The sequence below is a fragment of the Delphinapterus leucas genome, chromosome 20 (genome assembly GCF_059928025.1).
Source record: "Delphinapterus leucas isolate spDelLeu-1000000601 "Yukka" chromosome 20, BTC_Dleu_Yukka2, whole genome shotgun sequence".
Classification (NCBI taxonomy): Eukaryota; Metazoa; Chordata; class Mammalia; order Artiodactyla; family Monodontidae; genus Delphinapterus; species Delphinapterus leucas.
Window position 1 is genome coordinate 15,852,472 of NC_143148.1, and position 15,341 is coordinate 15,867,812.

Consider the following 15,341-nt stretch of genomic DNA (forward strand, 5'->3'; position numbering starts at 1 on the left):
GGAAACTCAAAGATATAAGTGAAGGAATAACTTAATTAAAAGATTAAGAAGGGCTTCCCTGGCGGCGCAGTGGTTGAGAATCTGCCTGCTAATGCAGGGGACACGGGTTCGAGCCCTGGTCTGGGAGGATCCCACGTGCCGTGGAGCAACTAGGCCCGTGAGCCACAACTACTGAGCCTGAGCATCTGGAGCCTGTGCTCCACAACAAGAGAGGCCGCGATAGTGAGAGGCCCGCGCACCGCGATGAAGAGTGGCTCCCGCTTGCCACACTAGAGAAAGCCCTTGCACAGAAACGAAGACCCAACACAGCAAAAATAAATAAATTAATTAATAAACTCCTACCCCCAACATCTTAAAAAAAAAAAAAAAGATTAAGATAGGACTTCCCTGATGGCACAGTGGTTAAGAATCTGCCTACCAATGCTGGGGACACAGGTTCAAGCCCTGGTTCGGGAAGATCCCACATACCGCAGAGCAACTAAGCCCGTGCGCCACAACTACTGAGCCCGTGTGCCACAACTACTGAAGCCCGCACACCGAGAGCCCATGCTGTGCAACGAGAAGCCACCACAGTGAGAAGCCCGCGCACTGCAACGATGAGTAGCCCCAGCTCGTCGCAACTAGAGAAAGCCCGTGTGCGGCAATGAAGACCCAACGCAGCCAAAGATTAAAAACAAACAAAAAAAATACCTTAAAAAAAAAAAGATTAAGAAGACATCTCTGCTCCACCGGACCCTTCTCTGATCTCCTCCCTCCCCACCATGGGCTGGGTGGGCTGGGTCTGGGGCCTCCTCTGGTCCCCACAGCCTCCTGGGGCTTCCCACCAGAGTGCTCATGGGCTCTCCAAGCACTTTTGCTTTTACACTTCAAAACCCTTCTCATATGCATTACTGTAACTTCCTATTCGAAGTACATCTCCCCTTCTAGGCCCCGAGGGCACAAAGGGCAGGGCCGGGGGCTGTCTGGGCCATGGTTGCTTCCCTAGCCTCACTCCTCACGGGGCCCAGGGCAGGAAGACATCCCTCTGGTGAATGGACAGGGGATGGACAGGTGGCTGCCAGGACCTGGGGTGGCTGCTCCAGTTCCTGTCCCTCGTGTTCTCCTGCTGCTGCTCACGGTGGTCAATCTCCAGCAAGTGCTGCTTCATGCAGCTGGTGATCTCCGGGCCCAAGTGCCAGATGAACACGCAGCTGCAGAGGCCAAGGAGGGATGTGGAAGAGGGAGGAACAGTGAATATGGAAGCCATCTGACCCCAGAGCCACCTGGTTCATCACTGCCAAGACCTTATTTCCTGGCCCGGAAAACAACCCTCATCAGCTTAGCACAGGGCTCTGGACCAAGTCAGGTCTACACCCTGGGAGGGGTCCAGGGCATCCCAGCAAACCAAGGCTGCTCTGAAGACCCTGAGACCCAAGGAAGGGGGCTGTGAGGAAGGAGTGTAGTATTGATAAACTGAAGAGAGCGCCAAAAGGGACTTCCTTGGATACCAACCATGTGCTAAGGAACTTATGTCATCTCATTTGACTCTCACCATACGATTTTCAAGGTAGATGGGGTCATCTCTCTTTTACAAAGTCAGAGAGGGGAAATATAAGTGGCAGAGCTAGGATTTGAACTCAGGGCTGGGCACACACTATCCGAGGAGAGTAAGCTGGCATGCTCAGAGAGCTCTCTGCACAGGCAGGCTGTGGGCATGGGGTTCAGGTGTCTGAGCCCTTGCTCTCCCAGCAGGATAGGTCCCACCCACTCCCAGAGGGAGGCCCAGCCGGGGCAGCCTCCAGGCCTTTCCCACCTGTCTCCGGATACTGTGATCAAGTGACGACAATCGTAGGTGAACTTCATGCCGGTGATGATTTCTGCAAGCAGAGCAGAGAAGCTGTGCTGGCCTTCTGGGCCAGATGGCTGGGTTGGGGTAGGTGGGGAGGTGTCCCAAGCAAGGAGGCAAACCCACCTGAATGGCCAAACATCTTGGCAACGCACTCCCCGGAGTAAAAATCAATCACCGAGATGCTTTTGTCAGAGCAGCTTGTGGCCAGGAAGGTGCCTGAGGGGTCCACATGGACCTGCCGAGAAGAGGACCCACGTGACACTTGGGCTGCCTCCTTCTGGAATAGGCCTGGGTCTCAACACACAACCCCACTGAGGAACGCCTTGTGCTGGGCGCTTGGCACATGGACTCAGGTAACCCTCACGACACACACTATGGTAGGCAGAAGCTCCTGCTCCCATTTCACAGGTGAAGAAATTACCAACCACAACAATGGTACTAATGGCAGCCAGGCCCTGTGCTAAGAGCTGTACGTGTGTGAACTTATTTCCCCCACAGAACCTGTGATAGAGGCAATTTTTATTTGCATTTTACACATGATGAAACAGGTTCGAGAGGAGATGACATTTGCCCAAGGTCACAGTCAGCCCGAGGCAGAGTTGTAAGAGGGTCTGACCCTGGAGCCTGAACTCATAACTCCCCTAGTCCAGAGGCTCTTGAGAAGGTCCCCACCTCATCCTGGATAACACAGACAGGGGCAAGCCTGGAGAGGCCTCTCTGATTCCTCCCACCACACTCTATTGCCACTCACAATGGAAGCCACTTAAATGTCCCCACTTGGGGAAGGATTCAGTAAATAAAGGTAGAGCAGTCAGGGCCAGCCCTGGCTCCCAAGCATCCTTGGTCAGCCAGGCCTGAGTAGATGCTGGCCAGCATGTGATCCTTTCATCCCTCTGATCAGGTGCCAAGGAGGACCCAGGTCTCAGGAGGCCCAGCAGGGCAGGAGACAGACAGGGGGGCCTTGTGTGTGGGTGTCTGTGTATGGTTTTCACCCGGGGCCCCAGCTCCTCACCTTCAGCAGGGACCCTTCATCACCCTGGGAGCCCTTGTAGCACTTCTTCTGCTTCCCGTTCATGGTGTTGTAGACTCTGGGAAGGTGAGAGCAGAAGTGGCTAACATGGCCCTGCCCACCGCCCTCTCTTGCTCCCTTGTTCCAACCTTACCTGCTGCCCTCCTCTCCCCTGGAAGCCCCCAGTACCTCCTGTCCCCCACCCGATGCCTGGACTGAAACCCCGTATCAGGGAATGAGACCCTGTCTTAGGCTGAGGTCACAGAGGTTACATCTTGGGGTGTCCACTGAGTTAACATCCATCTCCCTGCCACACAGCAAGCTGAGTGCCTGGCACCCAACTTAAGTGAGCAAATGAAGGAGATGGAGAACCTCTCTGCACATGCTTATTCCTCCACATCCTTCCCAGTTTAAGCTCAGATGTCCCTTCCAGCGACCCCAGGTAGGGTCGGATGTCCTCCCAGGGCTCTCTGCAGCCCAGCCCTGACCACTCTGTGCTGTCCCTGTCTGGTCAGTCTGTCTTCTCCTCCACTGCACTGTGAGCTCCACGAAGGGAGGGCCTGTGACTCCCCCACTGTCCCTCCCAGACAGGAGCTCAGGGAACGAGGATGAGTGAGTTTATGAGCCACATCAGCAGCTCTCAGTTGCCCCACACAGGCTCCTGAGATCTAGGAGAACCCTCTGTTTGACCTGGAGACTAGGCCTGGGTGAACCCAGCTCCTAAGAAACACCCACTGGGTCCCATCACTCCACCCAGCTTCTCAGGGACCAGGTGAGCAGGGGGAGGAAAGCAGAGCGCTCATGAGAAGACAGACCCAACCAGGCCCCACTTAGTCTGGCTGACTAAGAGTCCAGGGCAGTTCCTCACCTTACGTTGCGGTCCTGGCACGCCACAGCCACGTACTTCTGGGTAATGTCAATGTCCATGTCATACAAGGTGGTCTTCTCTGCCACGTGGTGGGTACGGACAAAGTGTAGTCCATCTGAGGCCTGGCAGGGCAGGCAGGGCCTTCAGAGGATACCCCTGACAAGCCCCCTACCCAGCTCCCAAGGAGGCTGCCCCACTCTACCTGCTGGGCACTGCGGAAGTAGATGCTCTTGTCTGCCCCACAGCTGATCATCTGGATGTCCCTGTGGCCTGGAGGAGGAAGCAGTGACTTAGGCAGGGCTGGGCCACTGCTGGGCCCAACTGGGGCTGGGGATCCTAGCTAGGGAACTCTACTATAAGGGCACTCCGCTGGGGGTCAGAGAGGGTTTCCTGGAGGAGGTGAGGTGAGTGCTGGGTGCCGGTAGGACTCTGTAAACTGTGAGCTCTGTGTGAGGGGGGCACAGATGGTGCAGTGGGCAAGGCAGGAATCTGCAGAGCAAGAGCAGACAGGGAAACAGAAGCCAGGGACACAGCAGGGGCACCATGTTTAATTTGGGATTTGGAGAGGTGACTCTGGCCTCACAATGGAGGCGTCAGTGAAGCAGGGAGCAAGAGGAGACAGGGAGACCACTGGGAGGCTCACACCATCAAGAAGGATCAGAATATCCACACAGGGGCTTCCCTGGCGGTCCAATGGTTAGGATTCTGCGCTTCCACTGCAGGGGGTACAGGCTCGATCCCTGGTCAGGGAACTAAGATCCCGCAAGCCATGCGGTGCAGCCAAAATAAAAAGGAATATCCACACAGACTTCGGGCCAGGTCCTGTGCCACATGTGCCTCCCCTTCCTGACTGTCACCAGCCACTTGTACAAATGTGAACCCAGGGGCTCAGAGTCACACAGTCCTTGTCCCAGGGTGCAGAGAGTCAAGATGGGGCCAGGGCTGATCCCAGGCATTCTCTGGTTAAACACTGTGCTCTGAAGCCAGGCTTCCTCTCCGAGCCTCAGCTCCCGTCTGTTCAATAAGCCTGTATCAGCCACTGCCCCGTGGAGTGGTATGAAGCCCTTGGGACAGTGGCTGCTACCTGGTAAGCACGATCGATGTTCTTACTTTTATTCTTCTTTCTTTATAGAATAAGAATAATCATAGCACAAATATCTTACAGAGTTGTGGTGAGGATGAAGAGACAGAACAAATATAAAACATGTACAACCTTGGTACAATAGACACTGCTCCTTCATGACAGGACATTTGAGAGCACCCAGGCCCGACATACAAGTTAAGATGTTACTCGAGCAGAAGTCACTGGTTTATAGAAGGGAATGAGTCCTATGTTGGCGAGGAATCCAGAGAGGGCCTGCAAGTTACTACTGGTAATGTTTTGCTTCTTAACCTGGGGTGGTGAGTCCAAGTATTTAGCAATATTAGGACTAGGACCAATCAGAACAGTTGCTGGCTATAAACAACGGGTGTGTCTAGTTCAGACCTACTGACTATGAACCTTGATGTGGATATTCATTGTATTATTCTGTAAACTATTCACAGATTTTTCTGTTCACTTTTTTGGATATATGTTTCATAGAAAAGAATTAAGAGACTGATTCATTCTTTAGCTGGATAGCTTCAGACAGTTTCCGACTGGCTGGTGCCCAGTTTATATGAACTATCAATGTTTTGAGTGTAACGCCCAGTTGAGTCAGCCCAGCCAGAGCAGGGCTCACAGGACTGGTTTTAGGATGTGCATCCTCTCAGACCGGCTGGGGCTTTAACAGAGGCCCATGCCTTCAGAAGGTGACCTAAAGGACCGACTCCTGGGCCATCCCCTTGGCCAGTTATCACCTCTCCTGGATCCAGACCATTCATTAAAGGTGAGGTCACTGCTGGCCAAACTGCTAGATTTACCAATCTATTCTAACTACCTCTACCCTGTGGAATGGGATGGTCTGAACAGTTTTTTACAGGTGTCTGAGAAGTTTGAGCTGATCAGCTTTTGTCAGGTCCTCATCAAGACATAGCAAACGTGTTAACCTGTTTTTGCCCAGCTCCCGACCACCTGAGTTAGACAGAGACAGGGCAGAAAGTGGGGAAGACCAAGGACATTAAAACATTCTCAGCCACAAGATTATATGTACAAAACACTTCAAAGTCAAGAACTTGGAGTCAGTGGACGTATTCCCTCCATGAATGGATTCTTCTTGAATACAGTTTTGAACATGTTCTTGGGTTCAGATCAGTTAAACCCCCACAGGGCCTACTTCCCCTCCTCTTGGAATCCCTTAGGGCCAGGGATCTCCGCACTGGATCTTTCGAGTCTTGGAGGGATCCCTTCAACTGCCTGGTTGAGCGAGGGCTATAAAGAAGGACAGCCTTATGCAAAATACCAGGCCTGCACCTACTGGCTGTGTGACTCTGGCTGTAAAGTACAGTAACTGCTGGGGCAGTGCAAGGATCACATCACCCAGCACAGAATTAGCCTCCAGCAATTGTCACCGTCATCTATTTCTCGGCCAAGGTCACCCAAATCCATCCCACCTTGGACCGGCATTCTGATTTCTTTCTGCGGACTAGCACTCACCTAATGTCAGTCCTTCTGGATCAGGGGTGGAGGCGGGTGGAGGCTGGGGGCACACGAGTCACACCCAGCCCGAGAGGATACTCCAGAGCTCTGGCACCAATAACTGTTCTGGAAAGGGCAGGTGCCTCAAGCCAGCACAAGGTAAGTAAGCTACCAATTTCTGCCAAACTTGACAGGAAGAGGGGAAATCTCTATCCAGCGGCACAGTGACCACTGAGATCCTGCCCACGAGAGAAAGGCACAGCTGACAGAGGGAGAGGGTCCAGGTAACTTTAAAAAATTCAACCTTTGGGGACTTCCCTAGTGGTCCAGTGGTTAAGACTCTGTGCTTCCACTGCAGGGGGCACGGGCTCAATCCTTGGTCCGGGAACTAAGATCCTGCATGCCACGTGGAGCGGCCAAAATAAACGATACTCCAAAAGCATTAAAAAAAATTAGTCTAAAAAATTTTTTTAAAAATAAATAAATAAAAATTCAATCTTTGGATCCAGCTCTGCCTGAGCTTGCCTCTCCCTTTTTTCTCTAAGCTAAAGGTGGCTTTCGCTGTTATGTGCAGTCAAAGGAGCCCATCTAATGAGGCACAGGACGCAGAAGGAAAGGGCTCACCAGCAAACTTGATGGCTGTGATGGAGGAGGAATGGTCATCCAGGGTCTGCTCCAGGTTGTAGTTCTTCTCCACGTTCAGCACGTGGATCAGTCGGTCCCGACTGGCTGAGGCCAGCAAGCTCAACCCTGTGGATGGAAAGGGTGCCACTGGGTTTCTGGGAGGCTGCTTGATGGCTTGGCCTCCCAGAGAGCAGTGTGACCGAGCTTTCCTGGCCTTGAAGAAGGAGTTCGGTTTCTTAACTGCAGTCAACTTGCCACAAACCCGGAAAGAGGCCACTCCCCCACTCTGTGCAGTCTTTCCCCAGAGCCCCAAACCCTGGCATTTCACACCCCTTGCCACCAGTTCCTGCAGGATGAATCTTGATGTACACGTGGACACTCCTCCACTTGTGCCCACACCAGACATTCCAGCAGAGCCCAGCATTCCTCCCTACCAAGTCCAGCTACTTGGCAGCCACGTGAGGCCCTGCCAACTTCTCAACCTCCCCAAAACACTGCCCCCTCACTCTCTGAGCTCTGGCTACACAAGCCTCATCTAGGCCCTACTGACCACATGCTGCCACCTTTCCTTCAGCCACTGGACCTTCGTGCTGGCCCCCTCAGACAGTGCCTAGCCTGGACACCTGCTATGTCTGAGGCCTAACACATGACCTGAGGTGGAGGGGAGCTCGGGAGAGGTGTACTGAATGAAAAGAAATTTAAAGAAAATTTGGTGGGGCAGAGGGTGTGGGGGAAGGAAGAGCATGGGAAAGAACATGAACATTATCAGGACATAACTCCACCTACATTATATTCCTGCCAAAAATGTATCATCGGAATCAAATCATGAGGAGAACAACAAACCCAAATTGAAGGAAATTCTATAAAATGACTGATCTATATTCTGCAGAAAGCCAAAGTCATAAAGACAAATTAAATAAGGCTGTGGAAATATTCCAAAACAAAGGTGACAGGAGAGCCACAACAACTGAAATGTGAACCTGGACTGGAAAAACAAAGGTACTATAAAGGACAGCATTGGGACAACTGGCAAAATGTGAATAAGAACCCAAGACAGATGACAGATTTGATAAGATGCACATTTGATAAGTGCACTGTGGTCATGTAAATAGATGTCCCCATTCCTAGGAAATGCTCACAGAAGCATTTAAGGGTGAAAGCGCAGCATGCCTGCAACTTACTCTCAAGTAGTTCAGCAAATAATAATAATAATAATATACACGCTTTAATGATAATAATACACATGCTATTATTTTATTACAAGTGTATATATACACAGGTGCGCAAATACATAGAAATGGAAAGAGGGGAAGCAGATAATTCTGTCACAGGTCAGACAGGATTTAAAAGAAAAAACTTGGGGAGCCTGGGTGAAGAGGCTACAGATATTCATTATAATACTCTTGCAATTTTTCTGTAAGCGTCAAACTTTTTCAAAAGAATATGTCTGACTACTGATCTATCTTTATCTTCTCCAGCAGGGGAGGAGCTCATTCATATATTCACTCATTCAACCTTCACCTCTTTAGCCTGAGCTCTGTTCGGGGCACTGGGGACCCGGGTAAACAAGTCGAGTCTTGCCCTGTCATTCACGGTCCCACCAGACACCAACTACTCCTCCCTGTGGCTCTGCCAGGCAGGTTGCTCCCCTGCCATGGGCTCACCTGTCTCAGGCTTGGAGTACTCCAGGCACAGCACCTCAGCATCATGGGCCTCCACCTTGACCAGCTCGTCCATGAAGTGCAGCTCGTGGATCCTGAGAGATACACACTGCCTGCTGTACCCTGCCTGGCGCCCCCACCCCTCAGCTCCAGGTGCTCTGCCACTACTAGAAAAGGTCAGAGCAGCCAGGTAGGTGACGTGGAGAACACCCTACCCTGGCCAAGTAGTCTACAGGGGCCCAACCAGTTTCTCATCTAAAAACCTGCCAAGCCTGCGAGAACCTCAGCGGGCACCCCGCCCCTTCTGGTTCCATGGGTAACACCTAGGATGGTCTTCTGGGGGAACAAAGGTTAGGGTAGGGATATATCAGAGGTGATTCCTGGGGCTGGGGCAGGGGTCAGAGGTCATACTCAAGGATAGGACCAATGGGTGGGAACATTTGATTCCAATCTCTCATTCTTTTTTTTTTCTTTTTTCTGGTTGCACTCTGTGGCTTGTAGGATCTTAGTTCCCTGACCAGGAATTGAACCCAGGCCCTCAGCAGTGAAAGCGTGGAGTCCTAACCACTGGACCCCCAGGGAACTCCCTCTCATTCTTAAAGAGTCTCAGATCCAGACTTTCCTCACATTCTTGCCAAATGAAATCAGACAACAGGTCATCCAGGACCGAAATAAGAAACAATAATTCCAGCTTCTCCACTCTCTACCCGTGTGACCTTAGCCAAGCCACTTGGCCTCTCTTCCCTCAGTGAAGCCATCTGAAAGTGGAGTGAATAACAGCACCTATGCCAGAGGGTCGGTGAGAGGATTAAATCAGTCAATACCCATGGTACTCAGGCCAGCGGCCAGCCTGGGGGAAGATCGCTATGCCCATGTTACCTCTCCTCACTGTTTTCACCGTTCACAGCCAAGTGCTGTCAACGGCAGCAGCCCCCTGACATGTTCAGTTTGCCTCATGCAGTGATTGACATCACAACAGTTGCCAACATTTAAAAACCATGGAATTTCACAGAAAAAATCTGCACTTTATGTTCTTCTTAGACAATGGGAAGATATGACAACTTGGAGCCTATACTACTGGTGCTGTGTGGTGGCTTCCCTGTTATGGGGCACATGCTCTCCAGTGCCCCAGTCCCTCCCATTCTGCAACAGCTCCACTACCCAGGTGGTCACAGCTGTCATTCGCCAGCTTAAACCTGATCCCTGTGACAGGACTCATATTCTGTCAGCACCTATTGGGCCTGTCACATCTTGAAAAACCTCTGCAGGGTGGTAAACAGCCCGAGCCCTCAGATGTCCCATCCTCTGGTCCCTCTCTCAGGGCCACCAGAAATGCCAAGCTGCAGCTGGCATCTTCTCTGATGGTTCAGCAGTGGTACCATGTGGCTGAGAAGGTGTCACCATGCCCGAGAGGCATGCAAGTTTGCCTGTCCACCCTGCAGGCAGAGTTCACATGGCCCAGCTGCTGAGGCCCCGGTAGCTACCCTGATCTACCCTGAGCTAGCCCTTCTGGAAGCCCCTTCTCAGCTTACGTTCCCAGGGGTGGCTGGCTACCAGATTGCTACTCACAGTCCCTCATTCCCAACAGGCATCTGGAGGTGCCAAGGCCAGGGCTCCTCCCCACTGCCTTTAGTACCTGAGCCCAAGCTGGGAGATGTACACTAGACAACGCCAGGGCCCACTTGCCTCAGATTTCCACTTCGGTCGCCTGAAGCCAAGTGTTGGCCATCAGGACTGACCTGCATGACTCGTACCCCAGCTTTCATGTCCACAGGCATCCCATTCTCACTCCCCCGGTCTGGGAAGTGTGACATGTTCTGCAGGTGCTGGATGTCATTCTCCACATACACAACCTTCAGCAGGGTCTGCAAGCGGGAAAGGACTTAGGTCAGTGCTATGAGAAGCTTTGGGGCACCTCTGCAATTTTTTCTCCTGATAGTCTCCCATTCTTCATTAGTAACAGAATTCTAATTCTGACCTGGGAGCTTCACCACTCAGAATAATAACTATGTTTCCCAGACTCCCTTGCATCTAGATGAAGCTGTGTCAATAAATTCTGGTCAATGAGGTGTAAAGCAAGTGAAAACTCTTCTGCTTCTTTCCCACTATCCTGCTGCCTGGAACTTGGATGTGATGACTGGAGCACCAGCAGCCATCCTGGACCACGATGACAAGGGCCACTCCTTCAAAGTGGGCAGAGTGGAGAGCTGGACAGCTCTTGGGTCTCTAAGGGCTTCCTACAGCTGCCAAAATAGCCTGGACTAGTTACCTCTAGACTATTTTTACAAGTCAGAAAATCAAACTTTTACCTCGCTTTGGGTTTTTCTATTGTGTGCAACCAAATATAACATGGTCATCACAGATGCAGAAGAGAAGATGGTAGTATGGCAGGGGGACGTGGGGCGCTGGTGAGGGGAGTTGTAAAGGAGCATTTGCTATACACACCCTGCATTAAGAGCTTTTTTTGTTCCAGCCACACTAACCTCTTTTGGGTTTTCCAACTCATCAAGCTCTTTGCAGCCATAAGGCCTTTGTCCCTTGGTGTAGAACACTCTCTCCTCCCCTCTTTACTCCTCCCAATCCTCCATATCTCAGTTCAGTTATCTCCTCCTCCAGGAGGCTGCCCCTAACGCCACAGATAAAATCAGATGACTGATTTTAGATATATCTTACGCATACCTTACAACTTTCTTTCACGGTGCTTACTATGCTTGTGATTATATCATAATTTGGGCAGTTATTGGCTGGCTGCCTCCCCCTACTAGACTGTCTAGGTGTCTAGACACCTACTAGACTGTAGGTGTCGCGGGGGCAGGAGAAGCGTCTGCCTTAGTCACTGATGTGTCCCCAGCACGCAGCACAGCACTTAGCACTGACCTTAACAACTATCTGTAGAATCAGTGAATGCACGATTCAGGCCTCAGCTCCTCAGAGAAGCTCCCTCACTGCCCTAGCAACACCAACCATTTCTTCAGTAAAGTGTTTCTCCCCAGCCTCTCATCATGGCTCTCTTTGGGATCCTGCCAGCACCTCCACCTCAGGCTTCACTGAGTGGCAGCTAGCTAGACAGGAGACACCCCTGCCTGGTTTGGCCCATCAGGTGCTCTCCCAGGGAGTTCTAACTCAAGACTTGGGGAGCAATTTCTTATTTGTTGAGTATGTCGGGTTGCCTGGAGTGGCTGTGTCCACACACACCGAGACAGCAGGAGCTGAGTGGTAAAGAAAAGCAGAGAGGACCACAACCAAGACCCGACATAGCCAAAAATAAAATAAATAAATAAATAAATATATATTTTTAAAAAGCAGACAGGAAAGACCACGTCACCTAGAAAGAAAGAGGGAGAGAGAGAGAAATGAGATAGGAGACAGAGAGTGACCAGCCTTGGTTCCTGGTTCCTGTCCCTAGTGAAGCTTAACACTGAGGTTCCATAAAACTCCCTCCTACCCCCCTACCCTAGATTCAAGTAGGCCTTTGTTCCTCCTAAAAGATGGTTCACAATGAAGCCCCTTACATTACTGAAGATGTTCTTCTGCCAGTGAGAGTCAGAGCTGCCGTCCATGTTCCAGAAGCGGATGGTATTGTCTGAGGAACAAGTCAGAAAAGATCCTGATGGCAGACAAGCTCTCTGATCTTCAAACTCAGGATACACCTACAGTCCCCAGAGAACAAGGCAAAGGAGATTCATTACAACCACTTCAATGACAGCACTATGATATACTATTGCATGGTGAAATAAAAGTAAGTTGCAGATAAACAGCCTTAGTGTAATGCCTTGCAAGAGAAAAAAGACACAAAATGCTACCATGCCCCATCTTCAGTCCAGTCCATAAAACATCCCCACAAATGAATTTCTAAGGAAAATGGGTAGTGCAAATCACTAAGCACAAAAGGAAACAAGGTACCACGAGCAAGAAGCAGCAGAAACAACAGAGTCTAGCTTCAAATACTGGAATTATCTAACAGACTATAAAATAACTATGTTTACTATGTTTAAAGAAATAAAAGAACTTTGACAAGATTAAAAGTATGAGTAGCCAACCAGAAACTATAAAGAACAACCAAGCAGAGCTGAAAAGGAACAAAATAGAACTACTCCTAGAAATGAAAAATAAAACATATTAAAAACCAAAGATTTGACACAGTTGAAAAGAAAATTAACTGAATTGAAAGACAGAACTAAAGACGTTATTCAGAATGCAACTCAGAGAGACAAAGAGATAACATATAAAGAAATTTCAAAATATGGAAGCCTGGACTCTGAGATGATGATGGCAGCAGCATCACAGATTTTAATCCCAAATTCCCACATGAAAAAGAGAAACCTGAAAGCAAAACCAAAACCCCATGGACAATATTTATAACAAAAGTAGGTGAACAAGATATTCTCATAACTCCCCAAATACAAGCAGGTAGGAACAAATTACCTCCAGTCATAAGACCTACATGTTCTCAACATGTATATGGGAGAAAGCAGAGAGGAGCAATGAGGTATTCTAACCTCAAAGTAGCCAGCAGGTATTCACTGGAAAGCACAACTGGCCAAACTGAACAGTACTTGAACTTGGCAGGGTGGGGGTGGGGGGGTCATCCACTCCAATAGTGGTTGAGTGCAGGGCTCAGCAGTAAGGCCTGAAGGGGCTGGAGAAATCAAGGCCTGGTGAGCTCTCAAAACTAACCTACCAGGGCTCCTTTCAGGACAAAGGCCTATACTGAGGAGAAACTGCTGGGAATGGAAACAAAATGATCAGGATAGGGACAAGAGAGACAAAGTAAACAAGTACAGATAAAAGTAAGGACATAACAGGGCTTCCCTGATGGCGCAGTGGTTGAGAGTCCGCCTGCCGATGCAGGGGACACGGGTTCGTGCCCCAGTCCGGGAAGATCCCACATGCCGCGGAGCGGCTAGGCCCGTGAGCCATGGCCGCTGAGCCTGCGCGTCCGGAGCCTGTGCTCCGCAACGGGAGAGGCCACAGCAGTGAGAGGCTCGCGTACCGCCAAAAAAAAAAAAAAAAAAAAAAAATCCAACTATATGTTGCCCACAAGAGATTCACTTTACATCCAAATATACATACAGGTTGAAAGTGAAGGTATGGAAAGATATTCCATACAAATAGTAACCAAAAGGGAGCTTTGCATGTCTATAGTAATGCCAGACAAAATAGACTAAGTAAAAAATTATTACAAGTGACAAAAAAGGGTCAGTTATAAAGAAGATATAACAAATACAAACATACAACTAACACAGAGACCCAAAATATATGAAGAAAAAGTTGACAGAATTGAAGGGGGAAATATACAGTTCTACAATAATAGTTGGGGACTTCAATATTCCATTTTCAATAAAAGATAGATCTAGGGGACTTCCCTGGTGGTCCAGGGGTTAAGAATCCGCCTTCCAATGCAGGGGACGTAGGTTCGATCCCTGGTCGGGGAACTAAGATCCCACATGCCATGGGGCAACTAAGCCTGTGTGCTCTAGAGCCTGTGCACCACAACTAGAGAGCCCACATGCCGCAACTAGAGAGCCCACGTATCTCAACTACTGAGCCCACGTGCCACACCTATAAAGCCCACATGCTACAACTACTAAGCTCGTGCACCACAAGAGAGAAGCCCGCGTGCCACAACAAAGAGCCCACGCGTTTCAAGGAAAGATCCCACGTGCCGCAACTAGGACCCCACACAGCCAAATAATAAATAAATAAAAAAAATGAATGACCGCTTCAGCTTAAAAAAAAAAAGATAGATCTAGAGAGATAAAGAACACCCAGTAACAGCAGAACACATTTTTCTCAAATGAACATGGAACATTCTCCAGAATAGACCACATACAGGCCACAACATAAGTCTCAATAAACTTAAAAGGCTTTAATCATATAAACAATCTTCTCCAACCACAGTGGAATGAAATTACAAATGAATAACAGAGGAAATATGGAGAATTAACAAATATGTGGATATTAACACACCCTTACATAACCAATGGGTCAAAGTAGAAATCAAAAAAGAAATTAGAAAATACTTTGAGACCAATGAAAATGAAAATACAGTATACCAAAGCTTATGGGATGCAGCAAAAGCAATGCTCAGAGGGAAATTTACAGTTGTACATGCCTACAAAAAAAGAAGATCTCAAATCAATTAACTTCTCACCTTAAGGAACTAGGAAAAGAAGAGAAAACTAAACCAAAAGCTAGCAGAAGAAAGGAAAATATAAAGATTACAACAGACATAAACAGTCTTTTTTGCAGAAATGGAAAAGCTGATCCTAAAATTCATATAGAATTGCAAAGGATACCCAAATAGTCAAACCAAATCACTACAAAACTATAGTAATCAAAGCAATGTGGTACTGGCATAAAGATAGACATATATCAGTAGAATAAAATTGAGAATCCAAAACTAAACCCATACATCTATGGCCAGTTGATTTTCAACAAGTGTGCCAAGATCACCCAAGGAGGAAAGAACAGTCTGCTCAACAAGTGGTGCTGGGATTATCCATCCACATGCAAAATCATGAATTTGGACCCTTACTTCACCATATACAAAAATTAACTCAAAAGAGATCAAATACCTAAGTGGAAGAGCTAAAATAATAAAACTCTTAGAAGAAAACATAGGAGTAAATCTTCATGACTAGGAATTTGGCAATTTTTTTTTTTTTCTTGCGGTACGCGGGCCTCTCACTGTTGTGGCCTCTCCCGTTGCGGAGCACAGGCTCCAGACGCGCAGGCTCAGCGGCCATGGCTCACGGGCCTAGCCGCTCCGCGGCATGTGGGATCTTCCCGGA

At 49.1% G+C, this 15,341-nt stretch overlaps 1 protein-coding gene and 1 long non-coding RNA gene across 8 annotated transcripts in view; one reads left to right on the top strand and one right to left on the bottom strand.

The window, feature by feature from the left end:
- The window catches only part of WDR62 (WD repeat domain 62), a 45,718-nt gene that overhangs the window by 11,318 nt on the left and 19,059 nt on the right, over window positions 1-15,341 (bottom strand). For all 7 annotated transcript variants that reach the window (XM_089902221.1, XM_089902222.1, XM_022586231.3 and 4 more), the window contains 10 exons: window positions 12,060-12,197; window positions 10,234-10,412; window positions 8,551-8,642; window positions 6,887-7,012; window positions 3,908-3,975; window positions 3,706-3,827; window positions 2,841-2,916; window positions 1,952-2,063; window positions 1,793-1,856; window positions 1,065-1,190 (listed from right to left, as the gene is read on the bottom strand). In XM_089902221.1, coding sequence (XP_089758347.1) covers window positions 1,065-1,190; window positions 1,793-1,856; window positions 1,952-2,063; window positions 2,841-2,916; window positions 3,706-3,827; window positions 3,908-3,975; window positions 6,887-7,012; window positions 8,551-8,642; window positions 10,234-10,412; window positions 12,060-12,197 — 1,103 coding nt within the window. The remainder of the gene's footprint in view (window positions 1-1,064; window positions 1,191-1,792; window positions 1,857-1,951; window positions 2,064-2,840; window positions 2,917-3,705; window positions 3,828-3,907; window positions 3,976-6,886; window positions 7,013-8,550; window positions 8,643-10,233; window positions 10,413-12,059; window positions 12,198-15,341) is intronic.
- On the top strand, window positions 3,987-11,614 carry LOC149744613 (uncharacterized). The gene is made up of 3 exons (XR_016390865.1): window positions 3,987-5,573; window positions 6,457-6,546; window positions 6,808-11,614. It is a non-coding gene; the product is annotated as an uncharacterized LOC149744613 (long non-coding RNA).